The sequence below is a fragment of the Mytilus trossulus genome, chromosome 5, assembly GCF_036588685.1.
Source record: "Mytilus trossulus isolate FHL-02 chromosome 5, PNRI_Mtr1.1.1.hap1, whole genome shotgun sequence".
NCBI lineage: Eukaryota > Metazoa > Mollusca > Bivalvia > Mytilida > Mytilidae > Mytilus > Mytilus trossulus.
Window position 1 is genome coordinate 43053300 of NC_086377.1, and position 27059 is coordinate 43080358.

General features: G+C 32.0%; 1 protein-coding gene across 1 annotated transcript; it reads left to right on the top strand.

Moving 5' to 3' along the window:
* Nucleotides 1-870: 870 nt before the first annotated feature.
* On the top strand, nt 871-2711 carry LOC134717968 (uncharacterized). Its single transcript, XM_063580469.1, has 4 exons — nt 871-1100; nt 1280-1387; nt 1694-1765; nt 2516-2711. The coding sequence occupies exons 1-4, from the start codon at nt 970-972 to the stop codon at nt 2709-2711; spliced, it is 507 nt and encodes a 168-aa protein (XP_063436539.1). The 5' UTR covers nt 871-969.
* Nucleotides 2712-27059: the final 24348 nt, after the last annotated feature.

Sequence of the window (27059 nt, forward strand, 5' to 3'; positions counted from 1 at the left end):
CATGTGTGATTGGGGTTCTTATTCGGACACATTGAACCCCCTTTCCACATCTAAGAACAGTTCTCGAGCTTCTCACACAGTGGATTGATCCTCTTGGACAATCCTCATCCTGTCTAGTAGTGTTGAGAGATACAATTAGAAAAATGGTGGAGACAAAAATAGTGAGGCGCGCCATTTTCTGTGGTTTCTGTTAAATACTAGGTGGGGCCAGTTTACGCGAGCCACGGGTAATAACGAAAAACCACGAGATATGTTGTTTTTTTAGCAATATATATTTAATAAGTATTTTTTATATATATGATATGATTTTTAAAATAAAATAAGAAAAAAGGATTTGATTATAGAAAAAAAAACATTCAAACTTTTTCCAACTACTTTTTTTTGCACTGATAAAAAATGACCCTGAATGACCCAGGTCACGTACTATAATTAAAACGCCCTAATTAAGCATGTTTTAATGCATCTGTTTAAGATAGATTGTCACGACCTTTTTATGAGCCAAAAGACAGATTGAAAAAAAAATGCATGACCCATAAATTAAATTTAATTTAGGTTGATGTTCTTAATCTGTCATAGATGTGTAATGACAAAGGACATGAATGACAGCCGGGTGATATAATGAGTGCATATCTAAAAAAAATTGGATCGACTATAAATACAGCTGAAAAATTACAGTATTTCAAATTAAATAAAAACTCCCTGTTCAGAGAAAAGAAAGTTCTTTACATGATGACGATATTTATTTACAATCTTAAGAATTTTTTTTTTTTACTGCAATAATTTAATTTAGTGCTGACAGGATAGTTTTAATTTAAATTAATTACCTTCAGATGTGAAATAAATAACAACAACCAAAAACAGATTGTTTTTATTGATCTTGTTACGACTTCTTCGATTTTCTTATAAAATATTATTTGTTACAATTTTCTTACTCTGTCTAATATCTGTGAATGAACCATTCGTGTTTCGATGTGTATGAATGTCTCGCTGTTCGTAGTTCTGATGAATCTGACCGGTATGAATCTGTCTATTTCAGATAGAAGAAAAATGGCAGGAAATTTTAATACCTTTGATGAAGATTCCATTTCAAAGTGGAGCAAGTAAGTATCAACCTGAATTTTCCTTTGTTGAAATTATTTTGCACACATTCGTTTTACTCAACCTAAAGTTTCATTAATAATTAATTTAAAATTTTGAACGATTGAAACAATTTGTCTTTTCAATATCATAAAATATATTTCAATAAGTGATGAATGATTTATCTTTTTATTCCTTACAGTTCACAAATGAATAGATTCCTCGAAGAAATGCCAGGATTTGGTGAGGAGGAGAGAGTGGTGGAAAGTAGCCCAATTCATTTCGGGGCAACTTTTCACCCCAAAGTTTCGTAAGTTTCTTTTCTTTTCTTGTAATTTTATATGTCGATATGAACATCATTTTACTTACTATTGGAGGTTTTTTTTTAGGGTAAACATCTCAAATTTATTCTGGCCTGAATGAAAATGTTTCTTTTCAACATGCAACACATTACTTCTTCTTTCGTTTCTTTTTTCTCGTTTTTCGGATGATAAATTTGTATTTATTATCGTAAATAAAAAACAAAAAAGGATTTGCATACATTTTATCTTATGTTTCAACATGTATGTTTTCCAATCGTAGATATTCAAAACTTTTTTTTTTTTAATTTTTACAGTACTGGGAAAGGGTTCTATGAACACCGGATGTTTGATGGTGAATCTTCTTCTTCTTCTTCTTCTTCAGCCCTGTAAGTTTTGATTTACATGATTTTTGTTTATATTGTTGATTCGGCTTGTTTAAATGATGATAATCCCTAGGTGTAAAATTCCTGTAACGCTTAGATAATTGGTGTGTACGTAGCATGAACTTTCCTAATGAATACTAGTACACTGGCGAATTTAGTAATGTATTGTTGTTACTGTTCTTTTTATGGGGATGGAACAGGAAATAGAAGATTGAGAAAGTATTAAGACATAAAAAAAAACGTTTACAATGGGTCCTAAGTAAAAAAATAACAAGGTGTCTCAGATTAATATCTGTTGTAGAGTTGTTCTGACTCAGGCGTACTTAAATATATGTATAATATTTATTTATATATGTAATTCTTTTTTTTAGAAAAGATGGTAAAAACAAGAAAAGAGGGAGGGAAGAAGAAGAAGAGGAAGATGGAGAAGGAGAGAAAGAGAATAAGAAAAAGATTCTTTTCCTGAATGAATACTAAAAGATCAAAATGTTATATTAAAATACGATAAATGATCGCTATTATTTGGATAAGAGAAAGTATGGAAATTAAAATGTTTATGATACAATACAGAATAAAATAAAACCGCTGTTTTTGACTGATAATCACGTTTTATCTTTCAACGTTGTATTTTATAGAATATAAAAGAATAGACAAAAAAAAAAACTAAACATCAAAAGTGCTTTATTATCATCAATGATGTAAAAATAAATTCAGAGTTATCTTTCTTTCTATATGTATTTTATTTCTTTTCAGGAAAAAGTGTGATGAACACTTCAAAAGTATAAGTCCCATGAGCTGGGGGGAAATTTCCTCCCAGATTGATAATTTGAATAAGATAAAGTTAGAGATGGTGGAAAGTAATACGAGAATAGTAAACCTGATTGAGGGAACCATCACACAGTTGAGGAAGGAAAAGCCAGGAAGAGTACTGCTTTCTAATATTCTATAACTAATTAAAAGATATATAGACAACTTTGTTATTTTTTCTTTACACACATAATATATTGCGTAAATTGTATAGTGAATGGAGAGAAAAAATCTAGACAAATTAATATTACACTTACATTATCCTCTAGGGACTTTAAGATTCTTTGTATTTTTTAAGCAGAACCTTCGGCTATTTATACGGTTTTAGCATTTTAAAAATTGAGGATTACAGGTGTTGAATCATTGAAAAGGAATGCGGTGCTTAGATGATTTATTACTTGCAGTGTCACAAGTGCTAACACGTCACCTCACGTTTTTTGTGGTCTTAATGTGTGCTTTTCTATCTGTTTTCTGAAAACGTATTAAAGAGTGGTTAAATCGAGAGACCTACAGATGTTGAATGATTGAAAAAGGTGTAGTGTCAAGATGATTTATCAAATGTCGTGCCATGATTTTAGGAGTGGTAGTTGAGAAGTTAAAACACACGTCACGTTTTTAAAGTCTTAATGTGTGCTTTTGCATAACTAAAGCCTATTTAGGAGTTGTTTGTGCAGGTGTTGCGGTTTTATTATATGCTAGCTCATATTTAAGCATTCCATATTTTATGACCTCCTGTAACCATCTCATTTCTTATATCTCCAAGTCTGTGGATGTTCATTATGACTCCAAGAAAGTTCCCATGTTTTATGACCCTACAGTTGTGGGTGTTCAGTAACTATTCCCTATTTTATGACCCCAAGTAAGTTTCCGGGTTTTATGACCCCACAGTTGTGGGTGTTCAGCAACTACCCCATATTTTATGACCCCAAGTAAGTTTCCAGGTGTTATGACCCCACAGTTGTGGATGTTCAGTAGTAACTATACCTTATTTTATGACCTTATGTAAGTTTCCAGGTTTTATGACCCCACAGTTGTGGGTGTTCAGTAATCAATAGCTAATTACTTTCCTCAGTCTGATCAGTGCTTGATACACTTTCAATTGTGGTTTTGACAGTGCTTATTCCTCCAGCTATTTATTTGTCGGTGCTTTTTCCAACTGTGGTTGTGTTAGTGCTTCTCCCAGCTGTGGTTTTGTCAGTGTTTTTTTTTCCAGCTGTGTTCAAGCCTGATTTCTTAATAAAAAAGGTAAAACAATTTAACTAATTTCTGAAAGAGTTGTTATACTCATCATGTATGATGTGTACGTTTAATTGTTTTGTCTTTTTTATGGATAATTTTCTCATTGACAATCATACAAAAATCTCCTTTTACTAGAAACATATACATGAGAATACATGTAACCTATCATTTATGAAAATATATTAAAAAAACAATATAATAATGAAAGAGAATAAAATAGGTACATCAGTAATTTTAGGACTATTTCAATACATAGCTTTGTTTCTTGATTTATTTAATTTTATTTTCTCACATCATATCCAACCAAAAATATAAACCTTGAGTTAAGGACTTACACATAGCATTTCATTAAAGTTGTAATTGAAGCAGCTTCAATAATATTTTTGCAGCCCCATTCTTTCTCTGCATCCTTTATGAACTTTTATTTCTTCTTTCAACATTAGGACTGATGGTCTGAAAAACCTATCCATTGACAGAATGTCAACACGAGTATTATCCAATATGTATAGGCCAGGTTCACTTTATTGACATTGAAGTTCTGTGTTTACCACATCACAGTATGACTGCATGGAATCAAGCCTTAATTCCTGTATTGGCGCTCCAAAAACTATAGATATGAGTGTGAACAATATGAACATTGGCATCATTTTCTGTTTTGTTGACAATTTTCAACGCGGGAAATGGAAATGACAATCGAGAGGGATAATGACTAAATTTGCTTGTATTATGTGAATCATGTTAAAAATGTCAAATGCTCAAGCTTAACTTCTAAACGTCATAACAATTCATTCGAATTTGATAAGGATTATATATTAATTTACGTTGTTTTTAAAGATTGGTATTCAGTTGTAGCAAAACGGTAAATATTAAACCTCGGTTGGTTAAAAATAGGTTAATGATGCCGGGGAGATACTAAATGTAAATCGATGTATAGGAGAATGACAAATATCCGGAATTGAACAATATTCTAAAAACAATTCGAAAATCTGAAGCATTTTATTCAAAGGTATCAGATGGTAGATAATGGCTTAATGTCTGAAGTGGCCGTACGGAAACTCTGGTTAAAGTTGTGAAGTAATTTTTCTTGGTCGTCTCTCCCCGAGGAAATCCCTCATACCTGTGAACATGTATATTATTTATTGATATAATTTATAATTTCGTGTTTGTTTTTAAGTTATTATTATATGGCTTTAGTTCTCTTTAAGCCTAATTTGTTGCCATGTTCTGATTTTTGTCTCTATATGTTCTTTTTTTATTGGAAGTTGATGTACACGCGATTGTCGTACCTTATGCAAATGTACTCATGTTTTTATATTTGTGGGTTATTTTGGCGGGAGATTAGGGGCGGGGAATATCTCAAAATGACATCCAAAAATTATATATTCATGTTAACAAATGGTGTTAATCTAGGGGTGGGGTGGACTTAAAAATGTTTTCTTGCGCAGTCTCGGAGAGTATAAACCCTGAGTATAAAATGCACAAGTATTCTAAACCGTTATTAATTTCTCGTCTTAAAAACAAACAAGTATGGATTCATAAATCTCGACTCGTGTTTTTACAAAATACCCACAAGGGAAGGGTAGAGTTTTCCGAAGATTTGGGAATCAAAAAAATGTAGAGTTGCAGAAATCGTCAGCTGGAAAATATCGGCTAGATATTTATGATAACAGGCCGCAGTATAGAGGGAAGATTTCAATGAAATATGAAGAAGGTCTTGAATTTGCAGAAATTTTAAAGGCAATGGAGCCGCTAAAAGACATCACAGTAAGTCTTTTATTAACATACATTTTTCAGAAATAAAATAATTCACAAAAATAAGACAAAAAAGGTGGTTAACGATAGTTTTTTTTTCTTTTGTCTTCAGCAAGACCATAAGGTCTTCAATTTTAAAAGGAGGAGAGATATTTCAATATGATTAAACACATGATATTTCGGAGTAATGGATAAAAATATCAGTAACTGCAGGTATTTCCCCGAAAATAAAAAAAGAGTGAATGTATATGTATGCATTTTCTATTTGTTATGTGAAAATACAACATTGTATCTTCACAAAACTGGGAATGTGTTAACATTTATGTAAAAAATTATTTTATTAAGTTCATTTTCATTCCAAGAATAAAGATAAAAATTAACCATTCGTTGATATCCAGAACTTGTCGTTAAATTTTACAGTGGTGTAAAGAGATTCTATGAGTTGGACTCTTCAAGAGAGAGTTTACTCTTCGAATCACCTGAAGAAAAAAAGAAATCACCTAGGTAAGTTTTAGTTATAGGAAATTTCGTTATAGGATGTACAAATTTGCAGCCACGTCCAGTCAGAATAGGGACGATACATCTGATGACTCGTGTACAGATTGATTGTGTGTTGGTTGCTTAACGTCCAGTGGCAAATATTGCAGGCATATTCAGGACGAGAACAAGTTCACAATACGTACAATTGGTAGGTTGATACGATAGAGGCCATCTGGGATGATGGAAGGGGAAATTTGGACTGCCACTTGAAAATGAGGGTATCTTGGATAGGGACAGAAAATTTGACTTGCAACAGGCCACCTACGGACCACTCGAAAGAGTTGTTGCAAGGGTTCTTAACGTGCAAAGAGCGTGGCACTCTCTTCACACGAGGCATCGGATTTAACGTCCCCCTTCTGACCGGATGTGACTGGGAACTTGATACATCCCGCACAGCCAAACGGACGCCCCACTTCGGCAAGCGTTTTACTGCCGGTCGGGAGAAGACCAAGTGACCATACTTCTATACCCCAGTCACCCTTGGGGTTAAATCCGATGCCTCGTGTAAAGAGAGAAACCTTTCAACAACTCTTCCAGAGGATCCGTAGGTGACCTGTTGCAAGGCTAAATTTCTGTCCCTATGCAATATACCCTCATTTCCCGTGGTAGTCTAAATTTCTCCGACCTTGATCTCCTGCGGACCTCCCTATTACAAAACCTATCTATTGTGTCTATTGTTAATTAATTCTTGTCCTAATATACATGAAATATTTGCCAAGAATCAATCAATCAATTTTGTATATTGTATATAAAAAAAATTACAGCAAAAAAGGGGCAAAAGACAGTTATTAAAAGAGGATAAAGAAAATGATAAAACGATGAAAAGACAAGTTGCTTTTTTATTGTTTATTTTGTTTTTCATTAAAAAAAAAACGAAAATCAAGATTTAATGTCATAACGTAGTATATTTATTAAACATATGAAACTAACACGAGATATGATCTTAATAATTATAACAAGTAAACAATGGGGTAGACTACTTTAAGATAAAGCGCTGAACAAAAAAAAAAAAACTCTCTTGCTGATAATCAATGATTATATTTGAACGTTGTTAGAGTGAAACAGAGAGACAAATAGAGAAAACTAGAGGCTCTAAAGAGCCTGTGTCGCTCACCTTGGTCTATGTGAAAATTAAACAAAGGAAGCAGACTGAAAATTTACTACAAAGTGCAATAACTCCTAAAGGGGACAACGGGGTCACTATACAATTTTTTTTAAACTAGATACCCCAAAGATGAATTTGGCCAAGTTTGGATTAATTTAGCCCAGTAGTTTCAGAGGAGAAGATTTTTGTAAAAGATAACTCAAGATTTATGAAAAATGATTAAAAATTAACTATAAAAGCAATAACTCCTAAAGGGGTCAACTGACTATTTCTGTCATGATGACTTATTTGTAAATCTTATTTTGCTGAACATTATTGCTGTGTACACTTTATCTCTATCTATAATAATATTCAAGATAATAACCAAAAGCCGCAAAATTTCCTTAAAATTACAATTCAGGGGCAGCAACCCCAAAACAGGTTGTATGGTTCATCTGAAAATTAAGACAGATAGATTTTGACCTGAATAACTATTTTACCCCCCATCAGATTTAATATATAACAATATAACCCCATGTCAGATTTGCTCTAAATGCTTTTGGTTTTTGAGTTATAAGCCAAAAGCTGCATTTCACCCCTATATTCTATTTATAGCCATGGCAGCCATCTTAGTTATTTTGGCGGGTCACGACACACATTTTTTAAACTATATACCCCAGAGATGAGTTTGGATTAATTTGGCCCCACAGTTTCAGAGGAGAAGATTTTTGTAAATGATATATAAGATTTACGAAAATTGGTTGAAAATTGACTTTAAAGGGCAATTACTCCTAAAGGGGTCAATTGACCAGTTTGGTCATGTTGACTTATTTGTAAATCTTTATTTGCTGAACATTATTGCTGTTTATAGTTTATCTCTATCTATAATAATATTCAAGATAATAACCAAAAACAGCAAAATTGCCTTAAAATTACCAATTCAGGGGCAGCAACCCAACAACGGGTTCTCTAATTCATCTGAAAATTTCAGGGCAGATAGATCTTGACCTGACAAACAATTTTACTTCATGTCAGATTTGCTCTTAATGCTTTGGTTTTTGAGTTATAAGCCAAAAACTGTTTTACCCCTATGTTCTATTTTTAGCCATGGCGGCCATCTTGGTTGGTTTGGCAGGTCACGCCACACATTTTTTAAACTAGATACCCCAATGATAATTGTGGCCAAATTGGTTTAATTTGGCCCAGTAGTTTCAGAGGAGAAGATTTTTGTAAAGGTTAACAACGACGACGGACGCCAAGTGATGAGAAAAGCTCACTTGGCCCTTCGGGCCAGGTGAGCTAAAAAGCATTAAAAGGAAAAGATATTGCAACCATCAACGATACAGATACACACAACTACATTGTTTATAGTAAAAAATATATCGAGTTATCTCTCTTTAAACATAGTCTCAATTATATATAACACTTTACGGTAAAAATCATTTTTTGATGGTGTTATTTTTTATATGCTTTTTCTGTCTTAAATTAATAGACAATGGCATAATTGTTTTCTTGGATCAGTGTTTGTTTTATATATGTCTGCTTTGTTCTTTTTATTTTTATAATATTTGTTTTTCAGAGAACAACTTAATAGACATACAGAAAGTATTAGACCAATGTGTTGGGGGGGGGGGGAATCCTCCCAGATAAAACAATTAACAGAAGTGATAGGGAAAATGGAGGAAAATCATTCTACTACTATTCACATCTTAAAGGGTATGATAACCCAGTTGGAGAAAGAAAAGCCAAGAAGGCAGAACGTTATTACGCATACATTATCCTCTCAGATAAAACAGTTACAAGAAGTGATAAGGAAAATGGAGGAAAACCATACTCATACTGTTGACGTCTTGCAGGGTATGATAATCCAGTTGGAAAAAGAAACGCCAAGAGGGCAGAAAATTATAACATTATGAGAAAAAAGTATTTGTACTTGTATTTGTATTGTTTTTTTTTAATAACACATTCAGTACTAGAAATGTATTGCTCAAAGAATACATTACGTTAATTTCAATACGTCATTTGCTAATACTGGAAAATATCGAACGTAGACAACAACTAGACACATTAAAAAATCATACTTACATTATAGTTTAGTCGCTACAAGATTTTTTTTGTTTCTTTTAAAAATAGAACCCACAAGTATTTATATTTCTTAGCATATAAGGATGGGCCAAATTCGGGTGTTGAATCATTTAAAAGGAGTGGGTTACACATATGTTTAAACACCTGTAGTATATTAAAGGAGTGGTTGAACAAGTGTTATAAGACACCTGTTTATTTGATTTAAACGTGTGCTTTTACACTGGTTTCTGACAGTGCATTTGGGAGTTGTTTGCATAGGTTTAAGGACATCTGTTTTAACTTGTGCTTCTTTAAAAAAAATATAATGCGTTCCTTCAAAGGATTGGATTCGTAATATGCTTAGGCACCTGTTTCTGATAAAACGTATATAGGAGGGGGTTCACACAGGTGTTGGAATATCTGTTTAAGTAGCTAATGCTTTTAGGTGTAAATCTACAAGGAGTGACAGTTATTCAAAAGAGGGTGAGGAGGTTCGCATTGCATCGGTGTATTATAAAGAGTGTTTAAAATTGAACATTTATACAGGTGACCTATAATTGTAAGGTTTGTGTAATTTTGGTCTTTTGTGGATAGTTGTGTCATTGGCAATCATACCACATCTTTTTTTATATTTACATTGACACCTCAAAATATTTATAACCCCTCTTATTTAAAAAGATAAAACTTTGACCCCAGTATTTTATAACCCCCTCATATTTATATTGTCTGCATTTGAAGGGGGGTTATACTTACGGTTCTACTGTTCGTAGTTCTGATTAATCTGACTATTTCAGATTGAAGAAAAATGGCAAATTTAAGTGTTTTTTACGAGGATTCCATTTCAACGTGGATCTCCTGAATTTTTCTTTGTTGAAATTATTTTGGACAAATTCGTTTTAGTCAATCTAAAGTCTCATTAATAATCAATTTAAATTTTTGGACGATTGATACAATTTGTCTTTTCAATATCATAAAATATATTTCAAAAAGTGTGAAAGATAAAGATGAATGATTTATCTTTTTATTCCTTACAGTTCTCAAATGAATCGATTCCTGGAGGACATGCCGGGATTTGGTGAGGAGAGGGGGATGGAAAGTAGTCCCATCCATTTCGGGACGACTTTTAAACCCAAAGTTTCGTAAGTTTCTTTTCTTTTCTTGTAACTTGATATATCAATATGAACATCATTTTACTTACTATTAAAGGTTTTTTTTGTCAACAATTCCCAAGTTTATTTTGGAATGAAAATGTTTCTTTTCAACGTGCAACACATTATTTCTACTTTTATTTCGTTTTCGGATGATAAATTTGTATTTATTATCGTAAAAAAAGGATTTGCATACATTTTATCTTATGTTTCAATATGTATGTTTTCCAAACAGGAAAAAGAAGAGAAAGAAAAAAGGAAAAAGATGCAAGTTCTTTTCCTGAATGAAGACTAAAAGATGAAAATGTTATATTAAAATACGATAAATGATCACCATCATTTTGATAAGAGAAAGTATGGAAAACCAAAATGGTTATGATACACTTCAGAATAAAATAAAACCTCTGTTTTTGACTGACAATCACGTATTATCTTTCAACATTGTATGTTATAGAATATAAAAGAATATACAAAAAAAAAAATAACGCCAAAAGTGCTATATTATCACCAATGATGTAAATTTTTTTAGAGTTCTCTCTCTTTCTATATGTATTTTATTTCTTTTCAGGAAAAAATATTTATCAAAAATCTCTTCATCAAAATTATAAGAACCTTTTTTTAACAATATGATTGACAAAGAGTTCAATATATTGTCTTTTTATCAATTTTTATTGAATTCATTGTCGATGGATTTTCAAATAAACATTTTTTTTATAATCGGCACATTTTGTTTATTCTCTTGGCAATTTTCTTATATGTGGTCGTCACCATAGATCAAACTGGACAATTTTGGTCGCAATCTCCAATAAACTCTTTAATTGTTATATGTGGTCGTCACCATATATCAAACTGGACAATTTTGGTCGCAATCCAATAAACTCTTTAATTGTTATATGTGGTCGTCACTATATATCAAACTGGACAATTTTGGTCGCAATCCAATAAACTCTTTAATTGTTATATGTGGTTGTCACCATATATCAAACTGGACAATTTTGGTCGCAATCCAATAAACTCTTTAATTGTTATATGTGGTCGTCACTATATATCAAACTGGACAATTTTGGTCGCAATCCAATAAACTCTTTAATTGTTATATGTGGTCGTCACTATATATCAAACTGGACAATTTTGGTCGCAATCCAATAAACTCTTTAATTGTTATATGTGGTTGTCACCATATATCAAACTGGACAATTTTGGTCGCAATCCAATAAACTCTTTAATTGTTATATGTGGTCGTCACTATATAATATACCAAACTGGACAATTTTGGTCGCAATCCAATAAACTCTTTAATTGTTATATGTGGTCGTCACCATATATCAAACTGGAAAATTTTGGTCGCAATCCAATAAACTCTTTAATTGTTATATGTGGTCGTCACCATATATCAAACTGGACAATTTTGGTCGCAATCCAATAAACTCTTTAATTGTAAAATAAAAACAGCTCAATGGTATTATATATTTTAATCTTTGATTTATTTTTTTTTCAATTTAATATCTGTTATTCTTAATTTTGTGCTAATCTATTTATTAGAAAATTAGTAACCATCTAGTTTATCTTTGAATTTTCCTGGCATTTTTTTTGTATTTGTCTGAAAATTGGTAGTGAGTTTGAGGATATCCAGAAAAGTCAAAATGGTTCCCGATTTGTCTTTTTGGAAAAATCCAGAAATTGGAAAAAAGAATATTCACATAGATTTGGGAATCAAAAGAATGTTGTTTTGCAGCAGTTTAGAAGGGGGATTTTTTTTGTCAATATATATGACAACAGACCAAAATTTAATGGACGAATTTCATTTGCTTTTGAGGAAGCAGTTCAACTAAAGGAACTCGTCAGTCAACTGGAAAGGGTGAATTTTTTTTAAAAGCAAGTCTTTTTTAATGGTGTGGTTTGATTGATCAACGTTGGCAAAATCAATATTTTTTTTGTAAAGTATTTGCCTTCTTTATTTCACTTAGATGGGTGGGTGCCATAAAACCCCTATGATAGTCCGGCAAAGTAAACTATATTGCACAATAATATATCATTTAACTTTTAAAATATCTATTAAATCTTTTATTTTAAATTCTCTACATTCTGTATTCCACTTAGATGCATGGAATCAATGCAAGCAGTGTAACTTGTTTAAGGAGGACATGGACAAATTTATTTACTGTGTATCACTAATCCTGCAGAGACTATTACGAAAATCATTAGTGGAAATATTTCACTTTATACTTCATTCACCCGGACATATGTGCTTCTTCCACTTATTTAAAAGATGTGCTCAATTTCTGGAGGGTCTTTTCAATAAATGTTAAGAGTATGAAGAATAGCATTAGCCGCCGCATTATGGAGGTTATTATACATGTGTCAAAAGACAGGTTGGTAACTTAAAATATAAAAAGAAAAAAAACCATTCGGAAACATAAGGTCTTTCATCACGTGTTGATTGGAGATAAACCAAGAACATTATCTTCTTAAAGAGCGTAATTACAATTGGCATGTTTTAACTGTTTTTTACCGACATTTTCGTTTCATATAGCATAAACGAATGACATTTTAATAATATCGTTAGTTCATTTTTATAGTTTTGTCTTACAAGTTTTTAAATTAACAATAATTTGTATGTACGTTCTATTGATAAGTTGATATTACGTCAGTGATATATCTTTAATGCAAATATCTGATTGATTGAAAAAATGTCAATTATGTAGGGGAAATACATAAAAGAAACGTGTAAGGGATTTTGAAACCACAACAGATGTCGTTTTACAGCAATCGAGACGGCAACAAACCAAATTTTAACGGTCGAATATCTTTTGCCTTTGAGGAAGCGGTTCAATTCAGTGAACTCGTCAGCCAACTTGAAATGCTGAAGGAAAATTACAAAGTAAGTCTATTCTCATTTGAAAAATATGTGGTATGATTGTCTAGTGAGAAAACGTATTTTTATTCAATAAAGTTTAGACAATTTGGATTTTTTTTAATTTTAAAATAAAGATATTCTAATAATATGTAAATGCTGTCGTACAGCTAAAGGTGTTTTTTTTAATGTTGATCTTATCATATAACTAATCAGACTTGAAAGTTGTTCTACCAAACACACGTTTATTGTCGAAAACTAACTTTTCACTTAAGAAAACAAAAACAAATATATATAAAAATATTTTAAAAATGTAACATTCCACTAAAAAAATGCAAAAAAAAAATTATACTAGGAGGAGATTAAAACTACCAGTGGTTTAAATTATCAACCCGATGCAAGTGGATTTGCAAACTATAAGCCATAACCTTTCGAGTATGCAACCTGTAAGCCATAGCATAATTTACCATCTTTAAGAGGATTAGCAGAAATGCCTCACCTACCTCCACCATATACGGCACCAAAAAAAAAAGAAAAACAGAAGACTCATATCCTGGTGATCTCATTGGCTTATTGAATGATATAACATAATTGTAGTACTCTCTGTAAGAGGAGTTCGTTTCAGGCCGTTCCATTGAAGTTTTTCAAGAACAATTAATAACATTTTATTTGCAATACCAAATAGTAAAATAACATACTTAACAAGTTTAATCGTATTTTAATATCTTACTGGACCTACTCCTTTGCTGTCGCATTTTTTCTAGAGCATAATTTACCATCTTCAAGAGGATTAGCAGAAATGCCTCACCTACCTCCACCATATACGGCACAAAAAAAAAGAAAATCAGAAGAATCATATCCTGGTGATTTCATTGGCTTATTGAATGATATAAGCAAATAATTGTACTCTCTGTAAGAGGAGTTTGTTTCAGGCATATATATTATATTCACCTGAGCAAAAGCGAGCGTAGACAAAACAACCGTATCTGATAATAACCAAAAAACCCATATTCAGTCAATATACTTTAGCTTTTGTATATTTATTTCGAGTTCTATGAAAATCAGATTAACATGTCTGGTGATGAGTGTATATATCAGTTGGTTATTAGGAAATATAACAATTGAGAAAGGATATATTCTATGTTAAACGAGCAATGATTACAACTGAAATCGAAATAAGAGGGAAACTACACATGTACAGCAAAATATGCGAGGAAGGTGTGTATGAAGACATTCGTAAGCTGCTGTAATAAACCAATCGTAATTAATGAAAATGATAATGAAAAGAGTGTATTGGGGAATGTTTCAGAGGCTGTAATAGTGCCATAGTTGTAAATGATTGTAATATGGGGAAACTTAACACATGCACAGCAGGGAATGATGAGCGTATGCAGTAATGTGTCAGTGGTTTGTTTGGTCCTGACCTATCCAAATACATTACATTGTTTTTAGTTTACCAAGTAAGAAATTTAGGTTACTGAAAGTGTTAACCAGTAACATTTACATGACTTGTAGCTGCAAATAATTGAAAGTTATTTCTTGAAAACATAAATGCTGCTGTAAGACTAAGTTTTCAATCTTTATCGTCTAACTTGCAAACAAATTATTATTTATCGGAACGTAAGCTTACACTAAAGAAAAGGGTTTAGCTATTCTGGATATACAGGTATTTCATTATAAATCAAAACTCGTGTTCACAGATGCCAATAATTGCTCTATTAACGAGATGCGATTCCTCTTCTAAGTCGAACGATACTGTAATATCTTTGTTGAATGCTTATTACGACGAATTATAAATCTTCGAGTAGAGGAGACTCCCGTAACACTCCACAGATATAAATACACCACATCTTTCCGAAGAACAAAGGTAAATATAATACCTGTTCGTACAGGTAAGTGATATGTTACATTATTTCCCGAGGCAATTCAGGTGTCAAAATGGCGGACTCCTTAACATCATACTATTTTTAAATACTAACATTTAAAAACACGTTCACATCTACTATATGCACTCAAAATATATATATATATATATTTGTAAGACAAAAAGATACAATTGATAATCTCATTGTACTGTACTTCAAAATCATCGTGCAGCAACGATTCCGTTAACAATAACCAAACATAAACACAGTCTACAGCTTTCAACAGATCAAAGGTAAATGACACACCTGACCGTACAGGTAAACAACATACCTGAGCGTACAGGTAAACGATATGTTACACTTCCCCTGAAGCACTTTATATGTCAAAATGGCGGACTCCTGAACATTATATTAAGTTTTCATAAGAACTGTAGTTTTCGCGAAGGACGCGAGTTTATTTTATCAACTGACATTTTGTGAACAACATTTTTCTTTATGGACTATTAATAATTCAATTCAGTTTAAATTTACATTTATTTTCGGAAATTTGTGATACTTATTTTAGCAAGTTTTTTAATATACAGAAATTAGGTCCCTTGAAAACGTGGACCGAACAAAACCAAATAGAACTTTAAATCAGAATTAATGTAGACTGTATTGTTGTAACATCCTAAACTGGACTCCATTTGTATTCACTAATTGCTACACTGACAACAGGTATGGCCTAAATCCCGTGGTCAGAATTCGGACTGCGGGATTTAATAATTTAGCGAGGCTAGTGCATCATGGGATTTGATTATTACACATCCGGGGTTCTCCGAGCAGATGACAAATAAGTCTGAAAAATTTAGTGTGATTGCCAAAGATACAATTAATAGATTAAGGTTGCTGTACCGTACAGTCTTTAACAATGACCAAAGCCCATACTTCATACATTGTAGTCGGCTACAAAGACCCCAAAATGACAAATTTATAACAATTCAAATAAGAAAAGTAAAGGCCTAATTAATGCACAAAACATGTCAGCTAGCATCTCAAACAACTCAACAAATCTGTCTTATACAACCAGGGTAAAGGCCAGGGCCTGGTATTCCCGGCTATATTGTATTGTGTTATTTTTCATTGTTGAAGGTCATACGGTTGCATGAAATTGCTTACATTGTCCACATTTGAACTTTGATGGCCATGTTTATTCATTGATAATTGTCAAATCCCAAATATGTTATGGTTTTCAAATATTATATCAACCATCAGCAAATAATAATAATAAACAAGTGAAACTGCGAGCTACTGCTCACTGATGAAACCCCCGCCGCAAGTGGATAATATTAATAGTGTAAAAATATGCAAGTGTTCGGTAAACAGGAAGTTGTCGAGTGATGAATCTGAAAATGCATCACACGGTATAGTTGACTTATATAAATCCTGAAATCAAATTTCAGAAATCCCTGTATTGTAGTTCCTGAGAAAAATGTGACGAAAATTTTCAACTTGGCTATCATGTGTAAAATCATACAAATGTTCGGTAAACAGGAAGTTGTCCAGTGATCAATCTGAAAGCGCATCACACGGTATAGCTGACTTAGATAAATCCTGAAACCAAATTTCAGAAATCCTTGTATTGTAGTTCCTGAGAAAAATGTGACGAAAATTTTCAACTTGGCTATCATGTGTAAAATCATACAAGTGTTCGGTAAACAGGAAGTTGTCAAGTGATCAATCTGAAAACGCATCACACGGTATAGCTGACTTAGATAAACCCTGAAACAAAATTTCAGAAATCCTTGTATTGTAGTTCCTGAGAAAAATGTGACGAAAGTTTCATGGGACGGACTGACTGACGGACGGACTGATGGACAGACAGAGGTAAAACAGTATACCCCCCCCCCTTTTTTTAAAGCGGGGGTATAAAAATAAGAGTTCTCATGTTATTACTAGTTGTGATTCTCTTTTGTTATCAGCATTCATTTTGACATTCATCCTTAACTTATTATATTATCTGACGCTTTTATGACTTTTTTCATTGGATATTAAATAGTCATTATTTTGATGTTTGTTTGGTATACCTGAAGAACATTGAACTTACCCATTTACATAAATTTTGAATGAAAAGCAACATTTCATTTTTTAATTTACTTGCAGGGAGCGCTTTTTGTGGTGGAAAAAGACTGAGAGCACTCATGTTCAAACAATTGTACAGAAATGATAGTGAAAAAGATTTGGGGACAATGAAGTGTGAGCAGAATAGAATAATCCTTTGAACAAAAGTCAATGAGAATGCTAGCGAATATTATGCTGATCACAAAGACTGTAACCTCGTTTGTTGATGCCTATATAGTTGAAGCAGTTCTGGACTAGTTTGGTAATGCTTCATCTGTTCTTAAGACAAAGATGCCACCACCATTTAGCAACTCAGCCGAGGCATCAGATTGGGTAAAGAAACATCTTATCTCAATAGTGGATTTATATGTGGACCGGACTTCTGCAGTCTCAGAGACAAATAGCTTGGAAGGTAATGCATTTTATACAAAGCATTTTATTCCTCAATAAGCTTTATAAAAGTACATATTCTGATCCAACTAGGCCAGTAGGATACTCAGAGAAAAATTAAAAAATCTCAATTTAACTAAAGCAATTTGGTCAAGTTTTCTAAATTTAATTGTTTTTTATTTTGAAAATTTTATTTTGTGGCCTATTACATGTAAAGTATGAGTTTTTCTCATGGTTGAAGATTGTACAGTTGCCTGTAATTCATACATCCATTTCATTTGAACTTTGGTGGATAGTTGTCTAATTGGCAATTATATTGTATTATATACCGTTTGTTTTCTCGTTTGATTAGTTTTAAACTAGTAATTTTGGGACGCTTTATAGCTTGTTGTTCGGTGTGAGCCAAGTCTTCATGGTGAAGGCCGTACATTTAGGAGATAACTGATATCAATTGGGGATGTGATGGTCGCAAATTAAGTTTACTGGCGACGCGTTAGCGGAGACAGTAAACGGGTATTTGCGATCATCAAATCCCTAATTGATGCCGTCGGAGCTTAAAATACAATATTTTTATCTCCATACTAATGAAACTAACACAAAACAACGTTAAAACATGTATTTAAAATATGTCATATGCCGTCTGCGCTTGCGCGTACGTCCCATAGCATTAATTGTCAATTGATGTCATGTAAGTAAATGACGTTATCCAATCAAAATGAACGTTACAAACGTTGTTGCATTAGAATGACCTAAAACGGTTTACTTTTTTAAATGTTATTTGGATGGAGAGTTGTATCATTGGCACTCACACCGCATCTTCCTATATCTATGTTACCACAAACATGTACATAGTTCTCCTTTTAATATATATGTATAATGTATATTCAAGTATTAAAAATCATATTAATTTGGAATCAGAATTTTATTAACTAAGTCTTTATTTTTTATAGTTATTAATCCTTATTGTCAGTTTTCTTTTGTTTGCTCATTTGTCTCAACCAGGTATTAATGGTTTTTAAACCCTGTCCAGACGCTCATGACTCTTGTGTTTCTCTTTTCAAAGCCAATATAATAGATGTTTAATCTTGTACTGTGCATTTTACATTTTATGTTACTACTTCTAATTAAGATCTTGACTTTCCAGTGGATGGATTTGTGATGACTGTTCACTTAGCAAATGGGGCCACAAAACAATAACATTAAGAAAGGTAAAAAAAAGTCGTCAAAGAAGATGGTGTTAAGAACTATGGGAATCTAGTCCTTGAACTTTTATTTAAATCATTGTTAGATTTATGCCATACTCCTAGTAGAGAAAGAGGCCCAAGACTTTTGATGTTGGCAATGGTACGTTTTAAGGCCAACAACTCGTACGCATATGAGATCATGAGGTTCTTGGTTCACCAGAAATCCATTTTGTCTGAGAAAGAGGCCCATGAGGAGTTCTATGGATTGTTTGTAAACTGCAAGGGTGGATTAGACCGCCATATACCATGTGATCTACGTATGGAATTTTTGGTAAAGCAAATCAAGAAAAACATCAAGCATATGTTTTCAAATAAGACAGATAAAAATATAAGTGTAAGAACAAGTGTTTTACCAGCTTTGAATGACATCGCAGAACACTTTGATAAATGTTCTAATGTTTTGGTCCGTGCAAAAAAACACAGTGATGCAAATTCCAGAAAAGATGAAACAGACATAATAAATTACTTGCGACAACTAAGTTCTTTCCAGTTCCAAGCAGGTAGAATTCATGAAGCTTTTCCCAAAGTTGCCAACACCATTTCAAAACAGCTTAACCCTAACTTGTACCATCATTGGATAATACACCAATAATTTGCAACTGAGATAGGAGTATGAAGTGTTAAAGTGTACCTGTACATGTACTCAGTGAACAAATTCAGCTATTATATTTATTAATTTACCCTTTAAATTATGGCTTTTATCTATATACACATAATATATATTAATGCAATCAGCATGAACTAAAACACATTCATTAATTATTAAAGACATATTAGTATGAAGAACTGTACGTGGTAAGGCCAAATAAAATAATTTGTGTTTTCCCTATTAAATCTTTGAAAAAAGGGGGGTCCCAAACCAGAACAAAGGATTGATTTCAACTATTTGTCCCCATTCAAATTCATTGATCATCTAAAAAACGGGGGGGGGGGGGGGGGGGGGGAGGGGGGTTCAACTTCTGGGTAGGAAGGTATTTGTTTTTATTTTACAATTGTTTACTTTGAGTAAATGGGAGAGAAATTCTGACTTTAACTGTACTAGTGCTTATTTAAAAATGACAAAAAAACTTTAAGGTACATATAGGCAAAATCTAAGCTTCATATATCGGATAGGGAGGGAGATAGGAAACACAAATATTTTTTTTATTTGGTCTTATGTACATGTTCATCTTTTGATTGTTTATTGCATTTTTATATGTATACATTTGTTATGGTCATATTTTTACAAAACAAAATATGTGCCCGTCCTAAGTCATTGTTTGAATTTTAATATACTAGTACATATATATATATATATATATACGAATCTAAATTGAAAACTATATATATATATATATATACGAATCTAAATTGAAAACTATATATATATATATATATACGAATCTAAATTGAAAACTATGTTCAAACATATGATTGCGTTGGATAAAAAACGCAATTTTTATGCGTGTGCATGTTAAACAAATAAATTTCGTTGTAGAAGGGTCTAAAAACAGCACAAACAACATTTTCCAAAAGACCAAAAAAGTGAAAAAGTATAATTAAACAAAACGCATTTGACTAACAGGTCGAACAACTGATGTTCTTTAAACCTGCTGACTGCCATTGGCGATTGCCAAATAAAGTTGATCACAAGATGTAACAAAATGGATCTTAAAATAAATTTAATACTAAACAGAAAAACTTTTTAAACTTGTGGCCGCGATGTTATGCCACACATATACGGTGTCAATATATTTTAGTGCACCAGATCCGGATTTCGACAATAAATGTCTCTTCAGTGATGTTCGGGATCGAAACGGTATTTGGAAGGCCATATAAAGAGTATCCTAATTTTTAGAAAAAGTACCCTCATTTTTAGATAAAATCTTGAATTTAAAGAGTCAATATAGGATGAACGGATCATATAAACCGGAGGGAAAATATGATACAAAGCCCAAACAAAAATATATAAACGAGCCTTAATTGAAAACTACGTTCAAACCTATGATTGCGTTGGATAAAAACCGCAATTTTTATGCGTGTGCATGTTAAACAAATTGCGTTGTAGAAGGGTCTAAAAACAGCACAAACAACATTTTCCAAAAGACCAAAAAAGTGAAAAAGTGTATTTAAACAAAACGCATTTGACTAACAGGTCGAACAACTGATGTTCTTTAACCCTGCTGACTACCATTGGCGATTGCCAAATAAAATTGATCACAAGATGTAACAAAATGGATCTTAAAATAAATTTAATACTAAACAGAAAAACTTTTAAAACTTGTGGTCGCGATGTTATGCCACAAACATACGGTGTCAATATATTTTAGTACACCAGATCCGGATGTCGACAAGAAATGTCTCTTCAGTGATGTTAGGGATCGAAACGGTATTTGGAAGGCCATATAAAGAGTATCCTCATTTTTAGAAAAAGTACCCTCATTTTTAGATAAACTCTTGAATTTAAAGAGTTAATATAGGATGAACGGATCATATAAACCGGAGGGAAAATATGATACAAAGCCCAAACAAAAAAATATAAACGAGTCTTAAAGTCATATGAAACGAGTGAGTGGTGAAAAATAATGTTAGTCCAATTCTTGAACCAATGTATGCAAACATCATAAACTTAGTCCTCTGTGCACGATTTCATCACTATTTTCGCAAATATATTATATAATCGTCAATTTTTTTTCTCTCTCTTTTTGTTATGATTTAACAAATATGGCTGCTCACTAAATGCCGTGTTTTGAAGCCGAGTTTTACCGATTGTCACCTTATAGTAAACAAATCACAAAAAGCATGGGTGTTGAGCACGTGTTTAACATGTATAATCAGATATTTGTTTATTTCAATGACAGATCCATGCGTATTGTGGTCACCGGATTTTTTCGAGGAGGGTTACGCTCGGGTCACTATGCATACGGAAAATATGTCGGCGAATTGCTTCCTGGAAGCAAACAAATAAAAATCAGTAAACTTCTTCTAAATGTGGACAAATTAAAAAAAATTCTTTAGAAAAAAGTATATGTACATAAGTTGTATAATGAAAACTATCCATTTAGTTATAAAAAATATATGCATATTTGTTTTTTAATTTGAGGTTTCTTATGACTTAAAAACATTCGTTTTCAATATTCAACATTCGTTTGCAAAATTATTCATACGTTTTCAAATTTCAACATGCGGTTAAAATGAACATAATAATATTGTAATTGTCAAGCAGTTGTTACAAATGTACGTAGGATGTTTTAATATTAACATATTAAATGGATAAAAGTAAAAAAAGCAACATCATATCGGTAATTATTCAAATATTCATGTATGCGTCTGTTATCACGTACAAGTATACAAAAAAGTATAATTTATCTTGAAATGCATACAATCGTAGATTTGAAACTAGTCTTGTTCTCTTCTTTGACACAAGCCTATTAGAATGACCGGCAAAACACAATCAGCCGAAATTAAGCGTCGTTTCTGGATGCATCAACTTCATGTCAGAATAGGGATATTTAGTCGAGTACCTCATGTTGCGATAATGTTACGCTCTCTGTACGATGAGAACCCTTGCATCAACTTTTTAGTGTTTTAGTGGTTCAAAGGTGAAGAGTTGATGATAAAAAGAAAGACCTGGTCAAATACTTTAACAAGAAAATCTATACTATCTAGCGCTGGCGATTTAAGAGTTATTAGATCAATTATTATATCAAATTTTCATAGATAATTTTTAAGAATAAGAGGCATATAATGGACAAGTCCAATTATTTTCACGATTATGTATTTTACTGATGTATGAATTGAATTTATCAGCTTTCAAAGGCAATACCCTGGATTCCACACATTTTGATATTCTATCTCATGCGAACACATGAAAAGATTTCGTATCTAACAGTATACAACTTGCATGATTATAGAACATACTCCGTGATCACACTTACATTGATACAACACTACATTCGAATACCAAGACCCTTCAGGATCCCCTGGATTTGTCGAAATAATTTAAACCTTCACAATTACGAAGCTGGACTTTCACGAATTCATGTTATATTTGTGACGTGTTGTATTCAACGAATTATCGTTTTTGCGTTTTTCTCTTCAAAGGTAACAAAATCCAAATAACTTGATTATGAGATAAAAAATTAAACCAAATAGTTGTTACAAAAATGGAGATATTTTGCAGATTAGCGAAACAAACTAAAATGTATACCCGGAAAAAGGTTTATCTTTAAAGGTACATACTTTTTTTATAGTCTTAAATAGAGTTTCTTATCTATCAAATGGATAATTCTTATTTTTGGAGAAAAAAATGACTACTCTGGTTTTCTATGAATGGTGCATCAAAGCATAGCATAATGACCTGTGTAAGACAAATATTTCCGCTGATTGAAATGCAAACGGCATCAGATTAAAACATTCAATGCATTCGCATGGCCAGAAGTTAGAAGAACTTTTGCTAATTAATATTCATAAAATGTAAATGAAAATTGTACGACGTGAAAATAGTTTGAACTGGACTGACTTGATATAATTAAAATCGTTAAAACACGGATATTATAAGTTGCCTGTCATAGAGTCCTTGTTTATAATCACTTTGATATTTCCGTAAATTTGTCAGGCGGTCAAAATCAAAACACTGAACGCGAATTTAGTGATTTTTTCATGTTTTCGTGAGTTTATTCTTCTTGAAATAGGGCATTTAACTCTACGTTGGAAACTACAGTGTAACGACTACGCATACAAAGTTTGGATTTTCTTATTTTCTGGACATTCAAGTTTTAAGTTTCATCCCGGCAACCTGGTTTTGTTATGACCTTGTAGGCCAATTTTCAACACTAAGTTTGCAAATTTCACGTTTCAACCATTTTAGCCTGTATTTTATACTGCAATGTTAAAAGCCTCTCGCTTCGATTTTTAAAATAGCTCAATAACCTTGATTTTTGCAATGACAGTCAGCAGTTTCGTTTATATTGTATATATTTATGTTATGTTCCGGCAACCTGTCTAACACTATAAATTAAAGTTAAAACAGATTTTTTTCTTCAAAATTTCCTCTCATTTCAAAATAATTTCCGTGACCCGTATTCGATTTCTTTAGTATAATATTCAAATTAATAAAGTGGCGTTGATTTCTGGATATGGATAATTATGGCTTCGGGTTTTAATTTTCAGTTTTCTATCGTTCGTATCTACCGCACTTTAATGACTAACAACATCTTAATTATAGCTATTATTGATTCAAAGTAACATTAAAATTTGAATCAGTGTAAATCCACGATGAAGTCAATAATTCTAACTATGACGGCTATGTTGGGAATGTATTTTGTTCCAGCCATTAAAAGTAAGTTTCTTATCTTTTCATATACTAGTATTTCATAGATATATAACAACTTAAAATACATAATATATATATTTTTACTCAAATTGTTGCTTAGAATTAACCAACACACATTTGTGTTGTTGTTTGAAAATTTATATTCAAGATAAAACATGTGAAATAACACAACGCAGTTTTAACAACAAATGATGACTTTAATGTGTTTTACTTCTAACAAAATAAGGAGATACACATTCCCCTAAATTATGACTTTTGATCGATAAAAAGACAAAAACTGCCATCGACTATCATGCAAATCCAAATATATTGTGCAACATATTAAACACATAAATTTCGGAACGTGTCCTTTTCTGTGATTTCTGTGCAAAAGGGCGTAGGACAATTTTAACTGAATGTAAATAACATGAATGAAATGGTAGTATTTTATCAAGAATCTGAAAATGGAAATTTCGAACAGCAAAATACTAATGTTGCCTTTATTTAATACATGAAGATAGATCCAATGCTTTATAGGCTTCCAAAGATTAAAATAAAATAAAAATACATAAAGGGTTTATATGTTTTTTTTACAATCTTTATCCATCAATTTATTTACAAAACTGCATAACTAAGACATAGATTCTATCAAAATTGTAAATGTAGTTGGAATTGCACTCATGATAAAATAAAACTCGTAATGATATAAACTTGTTGTGAATTCTTCACATGCAAATTATGTATTGTTTCCTCGTACCATACCAGATTGTTCAATAAAATTCATCCGTTTTCCTAGTCTTTTGTTTTTTTGTTTGGTTGTGCCATATAAACTTGTTCAGAATATCAGTTTTGATTTCAATATTTAATTTATTCGAGAGAATATCAATACTGAAATATCAAGCTAAATGGATAAATGGACTAAATAAAGTAATCGTATATATACTGTGTGTATAATTTAATGCAACCTTTCAAAAAGATCAGAACGTTTTGTTGTAAAAAATCTGTCCCTTAATGAGTAAAATATACCACAATACACATATACGAAATTTTCATAAAATAGTACCAGTATTGCACGATTGGTATACCTTTAGATAAGGATACAAATTGAACTGTTAATTATGATATAACATGATACTTGATAAATTAGCGTTAATAACTTCGGATTGATAGAAATAATACTATTTTCAGTGAAAAGAAACAGATGCCACAAAAGACCAAATCTTGGTAAGTTAAAAATAGATATCATACGTTTTTTGATTGAGTTAAGTCTGCCAATTGATATTTTATCGTATGTTTTTCTATGTTGTGATGTTATGCTATTGTTTCAGAAAAAGGGAGAAGGTTTGGATCAATTAAAACGTTAAATCCCGCTGCAAATGTTTGCACCTGTCCTAAGTCAGGAATCTGATGTACAGTAGTTGTCGTTTGTTTATGTAATATATACGTGTTTCTCGTTTCTCGTTTTGTTTATATAGATTAGACCGTTGGTTTTCCCGTTTGAATGGTTTTACACTAGTAATTTTGGGGCCCTTTATAGCTTGTTGTTCGGTGTGCGCCAAGGCTCCGTGTTGAAGGCCGTACTTTAAACTATAATGGTTTACTTTTTAAATTGTTATTTGGATGGAGAGTTGTCTCATTGGCACTCACACCACATCTTCCTATATCTATAGATTATGCTTTATGCAACTTTTTAATTTTTTGTTTATATATCAGAACTATAAACAAATGTCATATACATTGAAGGTTAAGATAGTTATAAAACTTGGTTTAACCTCACCACAAGATGTCATGATTTTATCTAAATGTTGTAGGAATTTTAAAAATTAGGTTTATATTTCATGGTATCTATAATGAGTTTATTATATATAAGAAAGTGCAAACCTCTGTTATGTCAAATGTTTTTAACGATTTAATGAAAATTTAAGTTTAAATAGTATTTCTTAAATCTAATATATATTTTTAATTGTATATTTAGTTGAGTGTCCACTGTCTTTACCCAGAGGTTGTGATAAATGGAACCTTACTGTAACCACAAATAATACATATGTTGGAAGCAGAGGAATAGTGAAATGCCCGGCGGGTCATTCTCTTATAGGGAATGCGAATATATCATGTTCAGAAGACGGCGTATGGAGACCAATAAATGCTTTATGTAATACTTCTGTTTAATGTAATACCTACTACTTAATTTGGTCTTATTTTAGGAGTCACCCATTTTGTTCTGATAAAAATACAGATATTACATTCAAACTTTGGAAATAATGGTCTGAAAATACTCAATTCTTTTTAATTGTGTTTCATTTACAAATATTGTTTTATTCTTAAAAGAAGTTGGAATATATTATAAAACAGGTTATTTTTTTTAAAACGATTTCAATGTTTATCACATTTTCTAACTGTTGATTTTTTATTTTTATCAATTTGCTTTAGTCTCTAATTTTAGTGAATTGAAGAACCTTTTGTCCGATTTTAAAATATGCTTTAAATTGTAAAAATATTCGAATTAGCTCTCTCCGTGATGTAGCCTTTTTGTGCAAATGCGGCGTAAAGCAAACTTCGGCTGTTGTCTGCTCTATGGTCGGGTGGTTGTCGCTTTGGTATATTCACCATTTCCTTTCTCAATTTTATCATTCAATAAATCATTTTATAAAGAATTTTCAGGATTGTCTTGGTGTGTTGGATTAAAACATGCCTCTAAAAATTGGAAGTCTAACGTTTAATTGTTAATGTAAAGATGATGATTGAGATTGTTGGTTGCTTAACGTCCAGTGGCAAATACTTCATGCATATTCAGGACGAGAACAAGTTCACAAAAAATACAATAGGTAGGTTGTTATGACATAGGCCATACAGGATGAGGGTCGCGTAAATTTGGACTGCCACTGGAAAATGAGGGTATATTGGATAGAGACAAAAC

Bases quoted from the DNA above. Each gene is read 5' to 3' on its own strand.
- LOC134717968 (XM_063580469.1), top strand. From the start codon at position 970: ATGTGTATGAATGTCTCGCTGTTCGTAGTTCTGATGAATCTGACCGGT. The intron at 1,388-1,693 runs GTAAGTTTCTTT...TAATTTTTACAG, and splicing joins ACTTTTCACCCCAAAGTTTC to TACTGGGAAAGGGTTCTATG. The intron at 1,766-2,515 runs GTAAGTTTTGAT...ATTTCTTTTCAG, and splicing joins TCTTCTTCTTCTTCAGCCCT to GAAAAAGTGTGATGAACACT.